We start from the raw sequence: 18,533 nt of genomic DNA, 5'->3' as shown, positions 1-18,533 counted from the left end.
GACTCCCTCCTGATTTACTCAGACTTTCTGTCCATAATGTTTCAAGACTCCCTCCTGATTTACTCAGACTTTCTGTCCATAACGTTTCAAGACTCCCTCCTGATTTACTCAGACTTTCTGTCCATAACGTTTCAAGACTCCCTCCTGATTTACTCAGCTTTCCGGTGGTCTTAAAAAGGAGGTTCCACAGTTTTGTGTTTTCACCAGTAATAGGGTCCGATATTGTGATGAGACAAGTATAATGCCAACGAGTCGCACTATGCTTGTTGGAGTTGCAGCCCTTGAATGTAGAAAAAGAATACAAGTATTTCTTTACAAATATCAATCCTGGTCCTCAAAAATTCCCGTGACACTGTCATGCCAACGGTCCAGTGTCGACTTCATCATTCATGTCTGGTGTTTTTGACTGATAAAATACTGTTCATTTCTCTGTCATGCAAACTCAGTTTTTCCACTTAGTCTTCTGCAGCTACAAACTCAGTCTTTCCACTTAGTCTTCTGCAGCTACAAACTCAGTCTTTCCACTTAGTCTTCTGCAGCTACAAACTCTCATTTACATCATCTATACACACATTTTTCACAATGTCATTTAGAGCAGTCATACACAAACATTCCACAATGTCTGTACATAATATTATTTACAGCAGTCATACCGAAACATAATGTCGTTTACAGCAGTTCTACAAAAAGCATGCTTTCACACAGTCCATAGACCAAATAGCCTGGACCGCCAACTCGTCACGTGACCCTTTGAGGTTACGACTCTCGACTTTTAGGGGCGCGTCGCGTCCGGTTTGAAAGGCCAGCGATTCGAAGACAGTGAAAAGAAAGCACGCTCCAGTTATTTGTGACAATCGGAGGTGACAATGAACTGGATTTTCCAAAACTCCAAACTAAACTCAACAAAACTCATCGAAAAACATGTTCCATATGCACTTTTGCCGAGTTTATTTTAGCATTTTCAGAACTTACCTCAGCAACTTCGTCCATGTTTACAATCGACACCGGATATCACGTCCCCCTGATTTCTGAAAGGCCATGTAAGCGTAGGTTCCTAAATGCGAGAGGCGCTACCTCGTAATAGAGAGAAAGAGCGGAGAGAGAGCTAGTTGGCGGTCCAGGATAAATGGTCTATGCACAGTCACAAGACAGTCCACTCTACCGGCAGTATTGCTGGTTCCTTGTGTTCTTTACATTGCTCTAAACACCAACGCCTCTTGTACTTTTTGTTTCTTTAGTCATGGCATAAGATCTTTGTCAGTTCGGGTTCCGTTTGCAGTTCTAAGTACACATACATATATTTACATTTAACATGTTACAGGCATATCCTGACATTCAGTTCCAAGTACATGTATATCTATACTATACAAGGTGGGTCTGTTGCTGACTGTGTGATGAACAGCAGCTTGGTCGTTCCTTTTCTTTGAACCCTGTGTCACAATCATCATCGTCATGTCAGAGTCAGAGAACCAAGGCACCAAACTCTCATTTCCCTAAACCGCTCAGCTAAACTGCCATTACAGGCGTAGAAAACAGAGAAGCGCTCACAAGATGTTTTACTCACTTTGTTACTTTGTGCGCAACCGGCAAAAGTGTTTAAATTTACGATGTCATATGAGGCGTACAAATCTCTGCAGCATTCTCAAGATTGTTAACTCACTTTGTTAAATCATGCTGCCAGCCAACATTTCCAGACTAAAATGTTCCTGGTGTAAAACTGTAACGTCCATAATATCACATGCTGCTTCCTGTTGACAGTAACAAGCACTTTGTGTCTACATGAGTCATGCATGTGACAGGAACTTAAAACAGATTTTAAATAGCAGCTGTTGATCTTCTCTGCTGTCTTCCATTTCACTTTGATCCCTGTCTTGTATTCTCGGCAGCAGCTTTCTGTATTTCTCCTTGGTCATTTTGAAGCTCCTAAACTTCATTTTATTTACTGGCTTGCAGTATGCATCAAGAACATAGAATGCAGACCTGGGAGCCCCTGTTTTGCACTTGGAGTATTCTCAAACAAACTTAGTGTATTTTCAGAAAAATGAGTGCACTCCACACAGCACTTGAACATCCATGATTTAAACATGCGTTGCATGTGTCCGTTGCACCGTTAATTAAGTTTACCAATACCTTTAAAACAAATGCTTCTTTCAATGTTTCATGACAAAATATTGGATCGGCTTCGGGATGCGCTTGTGAAGAACATTTGTCTAGGAATTTTTTTCTCATATCCCCCCCCCGATTGTTACTTAGACAATCAAGCGTACACAATACAGCAAAATCGTATGCATTCCTAGGTCTGAGTATGCATCTCCATGATGTTGTCATGGTTACTACACTACCAACACCCTCTCTAGGCACCATGTCCATAAAGGCTGGCCCTAGTAAATGAGAGGGAGGGGCTTCCAAAATAAGGCATGGATACAGATGGTGTTTGAATTTAGCATTTGAAGGGGATATTTTGGGTCTCTCCTTGAGATAAAAGGTGCATCAACCTAGATCCAGCCCTAGCTTATTTTCATTTTCATTACTTTATTGTCCCATCGCTGGGAAATTCGGGTCACTTCCTCCCAGTGGAAAGCTAGCAGCAACGGAGTCGCGCTACCCAGGTGTCTGCGTGTTTAGGTGTATTCAGCCACCTGCACTTATGGCAGAATGACCAAGGTCTTTTACGTGCCATTGTGATGACACGGGGGTGGGACATGGCTTCCGTCTCTGGGTCTGCACATAAAGTTGACCCGTGTCCGTCCCGGCCCGAATTCGAACCTGCGACCTTTCGATCACAAGTCCAGTGCTCTACCAACTGAGCTACCGGGCCCCGGGCATCCATTTTAAAATGTACATGCAACTTGAACTGCTGTACAGTCCTGGCATTCAAAGTTCACGTCTTCACACTACCGTGCACACCACTTTCACCCACCAATACCAGAGCTACCTGGTCGACGTGGTGGCAGCAGCGGCATCACTCAGAGCCTCTTCATGCAGCGTGTTGATACAGGCCTAGACTTCAAAGTTCACGTCTTTAACACAACGCACCCACTCACACACAGCTACGTGGTGGGAGTGGTGGCAGTACTCAGAGCCTCTTCAAGCATCGTGTTGATTCAGTCCCAGAGTTCACAGACATGGGAACTGGGATGAATGAAAAGTCTGGGCATGAACCATACAACTGCTCTGAAATTGTATCCCTGGGGCTCACAGAAAAAGTCTGATTTCAGCCAAAAGTCTGAAGATTCTCATACAACTTGTGTGAGTTAAAAGTTCACAATCATCTTCACACAACAGTCTATACCATTTTCACCCACAAACACCACAGCTACGTGGTGGGTGTGGTGGCAGCAGCGGCACTACTCAGGGCCTCTTCACGCAGGGTGTTGATACGCGCGCATATCTTGAGGGCTGGGCCAAGCTTGATGCTCATGGCGGTCATCAGGTGGTCCTCCTTCAGCAGCAGTAGGGCCTGGCCGTCAATCTCCTGCTGCCGGAACTCGTCAGCGTACTCCGTGCAACCCGGCAGGTTCTTGACAAACTCGTACACCTCAATAACCTGCAACGTTACAGTGGTCAATGTTACTACTGGTCGTGTATGAACATTTAGTTATCATGGGGGTGGAGCTCAGAGAACTCTGTGCATCCCGTTAAGTTTCTTCACAAATTGGTACACCTCTACAACCTGAGCCGACAGAATAGTCAACATTCAAATCTTGCATTCAATTAATATTCCACACATATCAAAAACTTGCATAGCTGCCAAACTTCTGAAGTCAAAATCCAGGAGCCAAGGGGTCCAGGGGGACCGTTTAGTCTTGAATATGAGCAGGGAGAAGTTGTAAAATTCGGGAGATTCCCGGAAAATCCAGGAGGGTTGGCAGCTATGAACTTGCATTTCATTAACATTTAATATGTCGCTTGAGCGATGTATTTCCCTTATTTGAACAATGTGACGGCAGAGGCCGACTCAATCTAGTGCGACACTTCTGTGATTCCATTGCACCATTCCTGACCTACAAGGCCATCGCCCATTGTACCATTCCTGACCTACACGGCCATCGCCCATTGTACCATTCCTGACTTACACGGCCATCGCCCATTGTACCATTCCTGACCTACAAGGCCATCGCCCATTGACTCTCATGCAACAACCCGTCACACCGCTACAATTCACTGCACGCAAACAGACGCTTTTTGGCAAAGCAAGTTTCCATCTACTCTGTCTATGTTCAAACATCACCTTTCAGCATTGGGCCTTCACAAGAAAGTTATCAGGCAGTTGTATCTGAGGGTTCTCTACCATAATACACGCCTAAAATATCTGTTTTGTATCTGAGTAGAAAACTGTTCTTCGGAAAAGTTTTGAAGAGACCCTGTTCGCTGCTGTCCACCATTTGTTCAATTCACGACGTGAAGGCAGCACGGTTCATTCTGATTGGTTCTGACCTGCGATTGAATTGCAGAGAATACAGCAGAGAATACAGCAGGTTCTATCGTCTGAAACAACAATGCAATCACTTGCAAGGGAATCACAGCTATGTGAGCTTGGAACTGTGAATATGGACTTGCACTATAGAAAAGTGATTTATTATTTAAGTTATTGAGACATCCCAGTGCACTAAGGGATTTATAGAGCAAATCGAGAAAATTCATTATTGAACGAAGCGCATAGCGCTGAGTTCAATAATTATTTTCGAGATTTGCTCTATAAATCCCTTAGTGCACTGGGATTGTTTCAATAACGATATTGTCGATACCGCCAGAGAAAAAAGAAGATACAACACGCACATTTTGCTACGCACAACTAAAGCTACTTTTAGTGACAGCTGTGTGACAACTAAAGCTACTTTTAGTGACAGCTGTGTGACAACTAAAGCTACTTTTAGTGACAGCTGTGTGACAACTAAAGCTACTTTTAGTGACAGCTGTGTGACAACTAAAGCTACTTTTAGTGACAGCTGTGTGACAACTAAAGCTACTTTTAGTGACAGCTGTGTGACAACTAAAGCTACTTTTAGTGACAGCTGTGTGACAACTAAAGCTACTTTTAGTGACAGCTGTGTGACAACTAAAGCTACTTTTAGTGACAGCTGTGTGACAACTAAAGCTACTTTTAGTGACAGCTGTGTGACAACTAAAGCTACTTTTAGTGACAGCTGTGTGACAACTAAAGCTACTTTTAGTGACAGCTGTGTGACAACTAAAGCTACTATTAGTGACAGCTGTGTGACAACTAAAGCTACTTTTAGTGACAGCTGTGTGACAACTAAAGCTACTTTTAGTGACAGCTGTGTGACAACTAAAGCTACTTTTAGTGACAGCTGTGTGACAACTAAAGCTACTTTTAGTGACAGCTGTGCGACAACTAAAGCTACTATTAGTGACAGCTGTGTGACAACTAAAGCTACTTTTAGTGACAGCTGTGTGACAACTAAAGCTACTTTTAGTGACAGCTGTGTGACAACTAAAGCTACTTTTAGTGACAGCTGTGTGACAACTAAAGCCCAGGGTACTTACGCTCCACTTGGCGGGGTCTGTCTTGGGTCCCTCCATGTCCACGTCAAAGTCGGGCTGTGGCGGCGGGGAGGCGCCGGACGAGCTGGTCTCCTGGCCGCTGTTAGAACTGCTCATCTCCGTGGCGCCAGCGGCAGGCTGGGAGAGAGAACGGTTATCATCAGAACACACAGCGGCCCTGCCACCTGAACAAGCAACAAGCTGTGCTAGCGGGGGAGGGGCCGGGGCGGGGAGGGAGGCGGGGCTGCTGTCCTGACTGCTGTGGGAGTCGTCGTGCTCCACTGGTGGTGATGGTGGCGAGGTCGGCGTTTCTTCCTGCGGCTGTGTAGTGGACAGGGAGAGAAGCAAGGGCGGGCAGTTAGTCAACAAGCGTGTCTTGAAGCAGTCTGCTCCCTATCTGTTATCACCATAAGCACATATAAATGAGTATGAAGAAGCAAGCAGTAAAAAGGCTAATCAATAGCATCCGATAAAATAAGCCAAACAAATTGAAGATGGAGGGACTGTCTGAAATTGTACACACAAATGTATGAAACGCAAATGTACTGAACAGTAATACATGTGGGGCAGACACCAAGAGAAATTTGACATCACAGTTGGTATCTCATGTCCTTTTGGAAAAATGATGAGAACCAGTCTTACCTCGTACAGAGTATCATCAAAACATTTTGTCATCATCAAATGCGTTCTGCTTTGTCCTATATACTACACAACCAAGACAGGCCAAGAAATATAAGACTCACCCTCATGTTGATGTTGTACGCCAGACGACCGCCATGTCCAGTCCTCCAGCCTTTCTTCGCCGTCAGTCCCAGCTTTTTCTTGGGCTGATACTTGCCTGCTGTCACGCCACCTGGTGGGAAACGCAGACATTCAGTCAATATAACATGGCTTGATCATTAAGATAGCGTTAGAACCAAAGCCTATTGTACGCACAGAGTTGTTCCCAGACTCAAGAGGTCAATGGGTCAATTGACAATGTTCGGAAATAACTCTGTCGAGTTGGCAACAAGTCAATACTTTTGCTTTTTATTGAGTCAAACTTTCCCCAATAACATTACAGGCCAGTCACTAGCGAGGGGTGTGTCTGAAACATGTGACATTACAGGCCAGTCACTAGCGAGGGGTGTGTCTGAAACGTGACATTACAGGCCAGTCACTAGCGAGGGGTGTGTCTGAAACATGTGACATTACAGGCCAGTCACTGGCGAGGGGTGTGTCTGAAACATGTGACATTACAGGCCAGTCACTAGCGATGAGTATGTCTGAAACATGTGACATTACAGGCCAGTCACTAGCGAGGGGTGTGTCTGAAACATGTGCCATTACAGGCCAGTCACTAGCGAGGAGTATGTCTGAAACATGTGCCATTACAGGCCAGTCACTAGCGAGGGGTGTGTCTGAAACGTGACATTACAGGCCAGTCACTAGCGAGGGGTGTGTCTGAAACATGTGACATTACAGGCCAGTCACTAGCGAGGAGTGTGTCTGAAACATGTGACATTACAGGCCAGTCACTAGCGAGGGGTGTGTCTGAAACATGTGACATTACAGGCCAGTCACTAGCGAGGAGTGTGTCTGAAACATGTGCCATTACAGGCCAGTCACTAGCGAGGGGTGCGTCTGAAACATGTGCCATTACAGGCCAGTCACTAGCGAGGGGTGCGTCTGAAACATGTGCCATTACAGGCCAGTCACTAGCGAGGGGTGTGTCTGAAACATGTGGACAAGGAGCACATGCAGAAGGTTTGCCTCACTAAAAGCAAGAGTATTCACACTTTCACAAACCAACTCAACTCAACTCAAATTTTATTGGCTTCAATTTCCATATAAAGCTGAAAGATTTATTTCCAGTATGGACAAAAAATATGCATGGGTCCAAATGTCCTGACTGAGACCTTCAACAACAGCACCATCAGATGGTCGACTGGCCAGGAGTAAGACCAATGTGTCAGATCAAAAAGTAAACGTCAGTGACCTAAGACTGAGGTCTGCCAATGTCACTGTAATGCACGTCAGTGATTTCTTCCCTTTTACTGCTGTAGCAAGTTTTTCTTTATTCTTGAATGCGAAATTTCCTGGATGTTGCCTATTATGGATATTTCTCTCGTCGAAAACGCTTTGCTTTGTACAGTGAATCTTGTAAGACCCCCATGTTTTATAACCCTTTTTTTTTTGGATAATGTTTTGTTCATACCCTCTGTAAGTTGACCTACATTTCAAGACTCCCTCCTGTTTAAGACAAGATTTGTTCAGACTTGTGAAGGTCTAAAAGTCGGTGTTCCTCTGTGATGACCAAACAGACAAACCCGTCCAAATAACACAAGGCGCACAGTCACCTTTGGTCTTGCCCAAGCGTTGAGAGAAGGTGACGCTGTATCGCTTGCAGCAGGTGGTGGAACAGACAAACCAATGAAAACAACACAAGGTGAACAGTCACACAAGAAAGACGTGTTTAGAGAAGGCGACGCTGTATTGCTTGCAGCAGGTGGTGTAACAGACAAACCAATGAAAACAACACAAGGTGAACAGTCACACAAGAAAGACGTGTTTAGAGAAGGTGACGCTGTATCGCTAGCAGCAGGTGGTGGAACAGACAAACCAATGAAAACAACACAAGGTGAACAGTCACACAAGAAAGACGTGTTTAGAGAAGGCGACGCTGTATTGCTTGCAGCAGGTGGTGGAACAGACAAACCAATGAAAACAACACAAGGTGAACAGTCACACAAGAAAGACGTGTTTAGAGAAGGCGACGCTGTACCGCTTGCAGCAGGTGGTGGAACAGACAAACCAATGAAAACAACACAAGGTGAACAGTCACACAAGAAAGACGTCTTTAGAGAAGGCGACGCTGTACCGCTTGCAGCAGATGGTGGAACAGACAAACCAATGAAAACAACACAAGGTGAACAGTCACACAAGAAAGACGCCAACAGTCACCTTTGGTCTTGCCCACGCGTGAAGAGCAGTTGACGCTGTACCGCTTGGAGCAGGTGGTGGAACAGAAGCGGCCCGAGTTGCGGAAGAGCTGCGACTGTCGGTGATTGCCGCAGTACTCACACACCCGCATGTCCTCCTCGCCCGTCCCGCTGAAGTGGGCTGCACAAATATATCACACAAACGTTCAACTGAAAACCATGAGATATGAGAAACAAAGAAAACTAAGTGCTCTAAATACATACATGTGTAATAGTGTAAGTGAGACTAATGCATGGGTCAACTTTCTGTGCAGGGTCAGACGGTATCCATGTTCGCCCGTGTCACCACTGTGGCAGGTAAAAGACCTCGGTCCTTCTTACCATAAGTGCAGGTGGCAGATTACACCTAAACACGCATACACCTGGGTAGCGCGACTCTGTTGCTGCTAGCTTTCCACTGGGAGGAAGTGACCCGAATTTCGAAGCGATGGGACAATAAAGTAATGGAGAAAAACAAAAAATACACAGTAACTTACCCTCGGACTGGTTGAGCAGCCTGGGTGGCTGGTCGTCATACTCCGCGGTGTCATCCTCCGAGTCTTTCTCCACCACCGGGGCTGGCTTGGGGGGAACGAACTCCGACAGCAGCGATGACCTCTGAACCTGTCAACACAATACAGGGGTTGTCTTTCTTTCTTTCTTTATTTGGTGTTTAACGTCGTTTTCAACCACGAAGGTTATATCGCGACGGGCAGGGGTTGTCACATTATTTAGTTGAAAACCAAAAGAAATATGCACTTACTAATACAAGCACATAAAAATCTAAATCAAATGTCTGCCCATAGAGGCTTCTTCAGGACTAACAAACAAACAAACACACAGGGAAACATAAAACAAAAGCAGCAAGAAAGGAAATAGGTATGAAAAGAAGATGGCACGGCTGTTCCTGCCTGGCCTGCATTTTAGTGAGCGTTAAAAATAGCCAAGGCAGAGGCTACCGACAGCTGCAGCCAGTACACTGTTGAGCTCGCTTGCTTCTCAGACCCAAATGCTTCCTTGCTACACCGGAACATGGTTTCTTAACAGTGTATGGTTCTGAGTGAGCCAGCACTGCGGCGTAGAGCGGTGGTGGAAAGGATGCTAAAAATAACTCAGCCTGCCTGCAGCTAAGGAGGCAGAAATGAAGCCCTGGGAACAGCCGTGATGGAGGGAAACAAAAAGGGAAGGAACTTTAGTCACAACCTGAGATCTGATTCAAATTTACTGGGTATATCTGAATTCTATTACTGAAGAGATCTTGCTACTGATAGTAAGAATACAAATATTCAAAAGAGGAATTTGCTGGAGAGAGCAGTTGTTGCTAATTCACACATAATCATGCCTCACACCTACACTTGTACACCACAGAAAACAGTGAAGGAAGATTGAGACATGCTGACTACTTTAACACACACAGAAACACATACATACACACACACGCAAGCACACACTTACACACACACGCACTCACCCACTCACTCACTCACACCCGCCCACCCACACACACTCACCCACTCACACCCATCCACCCACCCACACACACACACACACACACACACACACACACACACACACACACACACACACACACACACACACACACAGAGTGTTGTTCCCAGATACAGAAGACAAAATATAAATCCGTCAAAGTGTCCTGGCTGCAAACAAAAGAAGTTGCGTCACAAGACATGCTACATGGCAAAACTATGGGACATTTGACCGACCTCGGGGAAGAACAATGCGTCAGATCAAAACAGATGTAAGACCTGGGACCAGCACAACTCACACACACACACACCCTTCCACCCCCACACACCCACACACACTTACCGGGAAGGGCTCAGGTCCCTCCTGAAAGACATAACCATCGATGACGTGCACACACACAGATACACACACACCCTTCCACCCCCACACACCCACACACACTTACCGGGAAGGGCTCAGGTCCCTCCTGAATGACATAACCATCGATGACGTGGGTGAGTATTTGCGGCTTGACGATGGCGCGTTGTTTCTCCATCATCAGCGGCGGCAGTGACAGCCCCAGGGGGGAGAGGAGGGAGGGGGCTGCAGTCAGCACCGGGGGCAATGCCTCCACCGCCATCACCGGCTTCTCCGCTTCAACCTGGGGCAAGGTCACATAGGTACAGGGCTAACACCAAACAAAAGTGAAAAACCTGAAAGGCCAGGGTCCACGGCGGCTAGGGGATCTAGGGGGAACCTGAGCCTTTTTTACATTTAGTCAAGTTTTGACTAAATGTTTTAACATAGAGGGGGGAATCGAGACGAGGGTCGTGGTGTATGTGTGTGTGTGTGTGTGTGTGTGTCTGTGTGTGTGTGTAGAGCGATTCAGAGTAAACTACTAGACCGATCTTTATGAAATTTTTCATGAGAGTTCCTGGGTATGATATCCCCAGACGGTTTTTTCATTTTTTCGATAAATGTCTTTGATGACGTCATATCCGGCATTTTGTAAAAGTTGAGGCGGCACTGTCACACCCTCATTTTTCAATCAAATTGATTGAAATTTTGGCCAAGCAATCTTCGACGAAGGCCGGACTTTGGCATTGCATTTCAGCTTGGAGGCTTACAAATTAATTAATGACTTTGGTCATTACAAATCTGAAAATTGTAATTAAAATTATTTTTTTATAAAACGATCCAAAATTACGTTTATCGTATTCTTCATCATTTTCTAATTCCAAAAACATATAAATATGTTATATTCGGATTAAAAACAAGCTCTGAAAATTAAAAATATAAAAATTATGATTAAAATTAAATTTCCGAAATCTGTTAAAAAAAAAATTCATCTTATTCCTTGTCCGTTCCTGATTCCAAAAACATACAGATATGATATGTTTGGATTAAAAACACGTTCAGAGAGTTAAAAAGAATAGAGATATAGAAAAGCGTGCTATCCTCCTCAGCGCAACCGCTACCTCGCTTTTCTGGATTGTAAATTTCATTGCCTTTGCCACAAGCGGTGGACAGACGATATGCTACGAGTGTACGGTCTTGCGGAAAAAATGCAATGCGTTCAGTTTCATTCTGTGAGTTCGACTGAGCTTGACTAAATGTTGTATTTTCGCTTTACGCGACTTGTTTTATCTTGTAGAGACAAAGAATAATAATAATAATAATAATAATAATAATACGAATATTTGTAACGCGCACATATCTCACCAACAGGCGACTCAAGGCGCACATACACTCATTCACACACACGGAGACTTAAAGTCACTAACACACACACACCATCAACCATTAAATATGTACAGTTATTCAGGGTGGAATGGGGGTGGGCAGTGTAGAATGCATGGATTATTTGGAAAAAAGGAATGTCTTGAGTGCAGATTTGAATGATTCAAAAGAACAGTCTATCCTGGTACCAAAATGATGAAATACAAGAAATTCCTCCGAGGTAGAAAAAACACCCCCGTCCTTACCAGAAGTCAGAAGTCAGAAGTCAGAAAGTCAGAAGAGAGAAAGTCAGAAGTCAGAAGTCAGAAGTCAAAAGTCAAAAGTCAGAAGTCAAAAGTCAAAAGTCAAAAGTCAAAAGTCAGAAGTCAGAAGTCAAAAGTCAAAAGTCAAAAGTCAGAAGTCAGAAGTCAGAAGTCAGAAGTCAGAAGTCAGAAGTCAGAAGTCAAAAGTCAGAAGTCAGAAGTCAGAATGTAAACACAGGGTCCATTGCGAAAGAGAAGTCAGAAGTCAAAAGTCAAAAGTCAGAAGTCAGAAGTCAAAAGTCAAAAGTCAAAAGTCAGAAGTCAGAAGTCAGAAGTCAGAAGTCAGAATGTAAACACAGGGTCCATTGCGAAAGGGTACGTCGAGGTAGAACCATTCTCACTGCCACCAACTGAGAAGGTTATATCCCTTTGACCATTAATATGTCACTCTTAATCTTAATCCACCAATAACTACCTAACCGTGTGTTTGAACTGGTCCCAATTTTTGTAAGGACCGTCTCAGGAATGTATAGAACCTGTTCACCAAGTTTGGTGACGATCGGTCCGTTCATTCTTGAGATCTATATGCGAACACAAACACACAAACACACAAACAAACAAACACATCCAGTGAAACCTATACACACCCCTATACCGGGGGTGTAAATACACATTTTGCCTCCAGCAACCAGCCAAACAATAAAAAAAAATTATTACAAACATTAAGTTTTACTTTTAAAAAGTTTTCAAAAACTCGATTTTCCGCCAATAACCGGAAAGGTGTTAACCCTGTAGGTGAGTACAGGTACATCTAACAAGGTGTCATCACACCTGGTTTTGGGCATACTAGTGCATGTATCATGGTAATGAGAAACTAAACCGACCTAACAAACCAAGGCGTCTCTTCTTAAGCCTCTCTTTCAAAGTCAAATCTCTGACGTAAGAAGTGACACAATGTTTGAGAACACCCCGTCATAATGTGGATACTGACGTAAGAAGTGACACAATGTTTGAGAACACCCCGTCATAATGTGGATACTGACGTAAGAAGTGACACAATGTTTGAGAACACCCCGTCATAATGTGGATACTGACGTAAGAAGTGACACAATGTTTGAGAACACCCCGTCATAATGTGGATACTGACGTAAGAAGTGACACAATGTTTGAGAACACCCCGTCATAATGTGGATACTGACGTAAGAAGTGACACAATGTTTGAGAACACCCCGTCATAATGTGGATACTGACGTAAGAAGTGACACAATGTTTGAGAACACCCCGTCATAATGTGGATAATGGCGTAAGAAGTGACACAATGTTTGAGAACACCCCGTCATAATGTGGATACTGACGTAAGAAGTGACACAATGTTTGAGAACACCCCGTCATAATGTGGATAATGGCGTCAAGTGAACAATCTGTCATTTCTTATGCATGCTCTCGAGGAAATTACAAACAAAATTGGTCTCGGTGTCTTTGTCATTCTAGCAATAGAAAATAACGTGTCAGGCTGTGCATATATCAGTATTGTTTATCATTAAAAGTAAGGTCACCACCAGGCTGTGCTTATATCAGTATCGTGTATCATGAAAAGGGAAAGTACTAGCTTACAAAAGGGGTCATCAGGTCATGTTCAGCGGTCAACCTCAGGCTTCAAAGCAAAGGGATAACTTCATTTTGAAACAGAACCTAGCCCAACGCTCCTCATTACTAAGACTCTTCTGATTACTCAGGTGAGTCAAACACACACCTCCATCTCTTCTTCCTCTTCCTTCATGTCTTCCCTCACATCTTCCTCCTTGGTTTCCATGGCAACCTTCAGGTCCGGCGACGTCCCTTTGTCCTGTGGGGCAGGAGATAAGGTCGGGGGCCCGGTGGGGGTGGAATTAGATGCAGAAGGGGGGAGGGTGTCTGTTTTGATGGGTGTGGTGGCGGGGGAGGTGAGGGAGGAGTTGGGGATGGGGGCGAGGGCGGAGGCAGGAGTGGGAAGGGGGGTTGCCGTGGTCGCTTCGAGGGGTGTGGGGGTAGCTTTCTTGACGCTTTCCATCTGAAACCATCATGTCTGTTTTACATTTCTGTTACACTACACACATTGAATTATTTATCTTTATTGATTATTGAAGTATTACACATTACTAGTAGAAATCGGGGCGGGGAGATAGTTCAGTCCCTAGCGCCACTGTCTTGAAACCAGTTGCTTTCAGCGTGGATTTGACCCCGACATTTTGGCGAGGGATTTATATCCCCGAGTCAATAAACAACAAAGTAGAACAACAAACAAACAATGTGTCTGTCTGTGGTGTATTAATTAATACATCGAGGGCACATGTAAGTTGTCAATTCACGTAAATACAGGTAATACTTTCTTTACAAATATTTGCTAGCAGCGAACAGGAACAGGTTAAAGGAAAGTGCAAAAAAGATTATGTATGACCGTTTTTACATGGCAATCCGTGCGCACTTAGTCTTGTGCTTGTGTGTACAAGCAAAGGGGGACAAGGCACTAGCAGGTCTGCACATCAGTTGACCTGGGAGATCAGAAAAATCTCCACCCTTATCCCATCAAACGCAGCAGATTCGAACCCACAACCTTCTGCATAGGAGGTAGACATTAAGAAAGGTTCAAAATCTGCAGCACACCTCAGCGTCCTCAGGACCTTTCCCAGCCAGGCTGGGGGGAGAGGTGATGGCAGCGGGCGTGATGCTGACCGGCGTTCCAGGTTTGGACGGACTGGAACTGGCACTGGTCAGTATTCCCGTACTGGTTGCGGCAATCACCTTGCTTGGAAGGGTCCCGGTTCCGGAAGACAACAATACCGGTATGGCCACAGGCACCGCAGTGGTAGAAGTCCCTACTGTGAAAAAAAATATTCAAGTGAAAACGTTTCATACAATCAGGAAGGGTGCTCGGATTAGTTTTCTTCAGCAATAAAACTGTCAGCAATTTTCCAAGATTTACACACTTCTTGTGGAACAGCTCCCACATGATATTTTTGACAAAATCAAACCAAACCAAAACACTTTCTTTCTTTGGTGTTTAACGTCGTTTTCAACCGTTCAAGGTTATATCGCGACAGGGAAAGGGGGGAGATGGGATAGAGCCACTTGTCAATTGTTTCTTGTTCACAAAAGCACTAATAAAAAAATTGCTCCAGGGGCTTGCAACGTAGTACAATATATTACCTTACTGGGAGAATGCAAGTTTCCAGTACAAAGGACTTAACATTTCTTACATACTGCTTGACTAAAATCTTTACAAACATTGACTATATTCTATACAAGAAACACTTAACAAGGGTAAAAGGAGAAACAGAATCCGTTAGTCGCCTCTTACGACATGCTGGGGAGCATCAGTTAAATTCTTCCCCCTAACCCGCGGGGGGTAACCAAAACACAAAACAAAACAAACATTCTACATTATTTTGTATTTTTGACCAAAACAGGACATTTTACACAGATCGAGAGTCAGTGTTCCTCCGAGATCCTGCCATCGGTCGAGGTGAACAATGACTGTCGAGATCGAAGTCAAATGTCATATTTTGGTCAAAAATACAAATAACATTATGTATCACCCTATTTAAGTTCGATTTTTTTTATTTTTTTTAAAGATTGAACTCACACAGACATGCACTGTTTTGTAGTCTCGAATATCCGCCTAAATATGAGTTTTTGTCGGACTCTGACGTCACATGGCTCAAAGAAGAAAAATTCAATGTTCAATCGATATAGAAAAAAACAGTCATCATACCAAAACACAAGACAAAAGAAACAGACATGTAGAAGTAGTCGAGTCATCATACCAAAACACATAACATAAGAACCATATACATGTAGAACTAGTAGAGTCATCGTACCAAAACACAAAACATAAGAAACATATACATGTAGAAGTAGTAGTCATACCAAAACACAAGACAAAAGAAACATATACATGTAGAAGTAGTCGAGTCATCATACCATAACACAAAACATAAGAACCATATACATGTAGAAGTAGTAGAGTCATCATACCAAAACACAAGACAAAAGAAACATATATATACATGTAGAAGTAGTAGAGTCATCATACCAACACACAAGACAAAAGAAACATATACATGTAGAAGTAGTCGAGTCATCGTACCAACACACAAGACAAAAGAAACATATACATGTAGAAGTAGTAGAGTCATCATAGCAAAACACAAGACAAACGAAACATATACATGTAGAAGTAGTAGTCATCATACCAAAACACAAAACAAAAGAAACATATACATGTAGAAGTAGTCGAGTCATCGTACTAACATACAAGACAAAAGAAACATACATGTAGAAGTAGTCGAGTCATCGTACTAACACACAAGGCAAAAGAACCATATACATGTAGAAGTAGTAGTCATCATACCAAAACACAAGACAAAAGAAACATATACATGTAGAAGTAGTAGAGTCATCCTACTAACACACAAGGCAAAAGAACCATATACATGTAGAAGTAGTAGAGTCATCATACCAAAACACAAGACAAAAGAAACATATACATGTAGAAGTAGTCGAGTCATCGTACCAACACACAAGACAAAAGAAACATATACATGTAGAAGTAGTAGAGTCATCATACCAAAACACAAACAAAAGAAACATATACATGTAGAAGTAGTCGAGTCATCGTACCAAAACACAAGACAAAAGAAACATATACATGTAGAAGTAGTCGAGTCATCCTACTAACACACAAGGCAAAAGAACCATATACATGTAGAAGTAGTAGAGTCATCATACCAAAACACAAGACAAAAAAACCTTATACATGTAGAAGCAGTGGAGTCATTGTACCAACACACAAGACAAAAGAAACATATCCATGTAGAAGTACTAGTAGTGGAGTCATCGTACCAACACACAAGACAAAAGAAACATATCCATGTAGAAGTACTAGTAGTGGAGTCATTGTACCAACACACAAGACAAAAGAAACATATCCATGTAGAAGTACTAGTAGTGGAGTCATCGTACCAACAGTGGCAGGCATGGTGGCGGTTTTGCTGGTGAGCCTGGCGCGAGGTTTTTGCTTGGGGATGACGGTGGGGATGTTGAGCCGCGGGCCCTGACCGGGTAGGGTGGCGGCCATGTTGGGTTGGATCTTGGCGGTGACCGTGGCGCGAGACGTGGACGGCAGGATGGTCTTCCCCAGCGTTGTGCCTGAGAAGACATACACTGCATGTAGCATTCAGAACATACACTGCAAGTAGCATTCAGGACATACACTGCATGTAGCATTCAGGACATACACTGCATGTAGCATTCAGGACATACACTGCATGTAGCATTCAGGACATTCACTGCATGTAGCATTCAGGACATACATTCCATGTAGCAATCAGGACATACACTGCATGTAGCATTCAGGACATACACTGCATGTAGCATTCAGGACATTCACTGCATGTAGCATTCAGGACATACATTCCATGTAGCAATCAGGACATACACTGCATGTAGCATTCAGGACATACACTGCATGTAGCATTCAGGACATACATTCCATGTAGCAATCAGGACATACACTGCATGTAGCAATCAGGACATACACTGCATGTAGCATTCAGGACATACATTCCATGTAGCAATCAGGACATACACTGCATGTAGCATTCAGGACATACACTGCATGTAGCATTCAGGACATTCACTGCATGTAGCATTCAGGACATTCACTGCATGTAGCATTCAGGACATACACTGCATGTAGCATTCAGGACATACACTGCATGTAGCATTCAGGACATTCACTGCATGTAGCATTCAGGACATGCATTCCATGTAGCAATCAGGACATACACTGCATGTAGCATTCAGGACATACACTGCATGTAGCATTCAGGACATACACTGCATGTAGCATTCAGGACATTCACTGCATGTAGCATTCAGGACATGCATTCCATGTAGCAATCAGGACATACACTGCATGTAGCATTCAGGACATTCACTGCATGTAGCATTCAAAACATACACTGCATGTAGCATTCAGGACATTCACTGCATGTAGCATTCAGGACATACACTGCATGTAGCATTCAAGACATTCACTGCATGTAGCATTCAGGACATTCACTGCATGTAGCATTCAGGACATACACTGCATGTAGCATTCAGGACATACACTGCATGTAGCATTCAGGACATACACTGCATGTAGCATTCAGGACATACACTGCATGTAGCATTCAGGACATACACTGCATGTAGCATTCAGGACATACACTGCATGTAGCATTCAGGACATACACTGCATGTAGCATTCAGGACATACACTGCATGTAGCATTCAGGACATACACTGCATGTAGCATTCAGGACATACACTGCATGTAGCATTCAGGACATTCACTGCATGTAGCATTCAGGACATACACTGCATGTAGCATTCAGGACATACACTGCATGTAGCATTCAGGACATACACTGCATGTAGCAATCAGGACATACACTGCATGTAGCATTCAGGACATACACTGCATGTAGCATTCAGGACATACACTGCATGTAGCATTCAGGACATACACTGCATGTAGCATTCAGGACATACACTGCATGTAGCATTCAGGACATACACTGCATGTAGCATTCAG

General features: G+C 43.7%; 1 protein-coding gene across 1 annotated transcript in view; it reads right to left on the bottom strand.

The window, feature by feature from the left end:
• Positions 1-619: 619 nt before the first annotated feature.
• The window catches only part of LOC138977958 (polyhomeotic-like protein 2), a 33,180-nt gene continuing 15,266 nt past the window's right edge, over positions 620-18,533 (bottom strand). The window contains exons 9-17 of the mRNA XM_070350564.1: positions 16,916-17,101; positions 14,558-14,772; positions 13,668-13,964; positions 10,399-10,593; positions 8,963-9,089; positions 8,449-8,607; positions 6,249-6,358; positions 5,509-5,643; positions 620-3,547 (exon numbers count right to left, since the gene is read on the bottom strand). Of these exons, the coding sequence (XP_070206665.1) occupies positions 3,317-3,547; positions 5,509-5,643; positions 6,249-6,358; positions 8,449-8,607; positions 8,963-9,089; positions 10,399-10,593; positions 13,668-13,964; positions 14,558-14,772; positions 16,916-17,101 (1,655 nt within the window). The 3' untranslated portion in view covers positions 620-3,316. The remainder of the gene's footprint in view (positions 3,548-5,508; positions 5,644-6,248; positions 6,359-8,448; positions 8,608-8,962; positions 9,090-10,398; positions 10,594-13,667; positions 13,965-14,557; positions 14,773-16,915; positions 17,102-18,533) is intronic.

Source organism: Littorina saxatilis, linkage group LG10, assembly GCF_037325665.1.
Source record: "Littorina saxatilis isolate snail1 linkage group LG10, US_GU_Lsax_2.0, whole genome shotgun sequence".
Classification (NCBI taxonomy): Eukaryota; Metazoa; Mollusca; class Gastropoda; order Littorinimorpha; family Littorinidae; genus Littorina; species Littorina saxatilis.
Note: the sequence above shows the minus strand (reverse complement) of the source record. Positions and strands in the feature narration are given on the sequence as shown.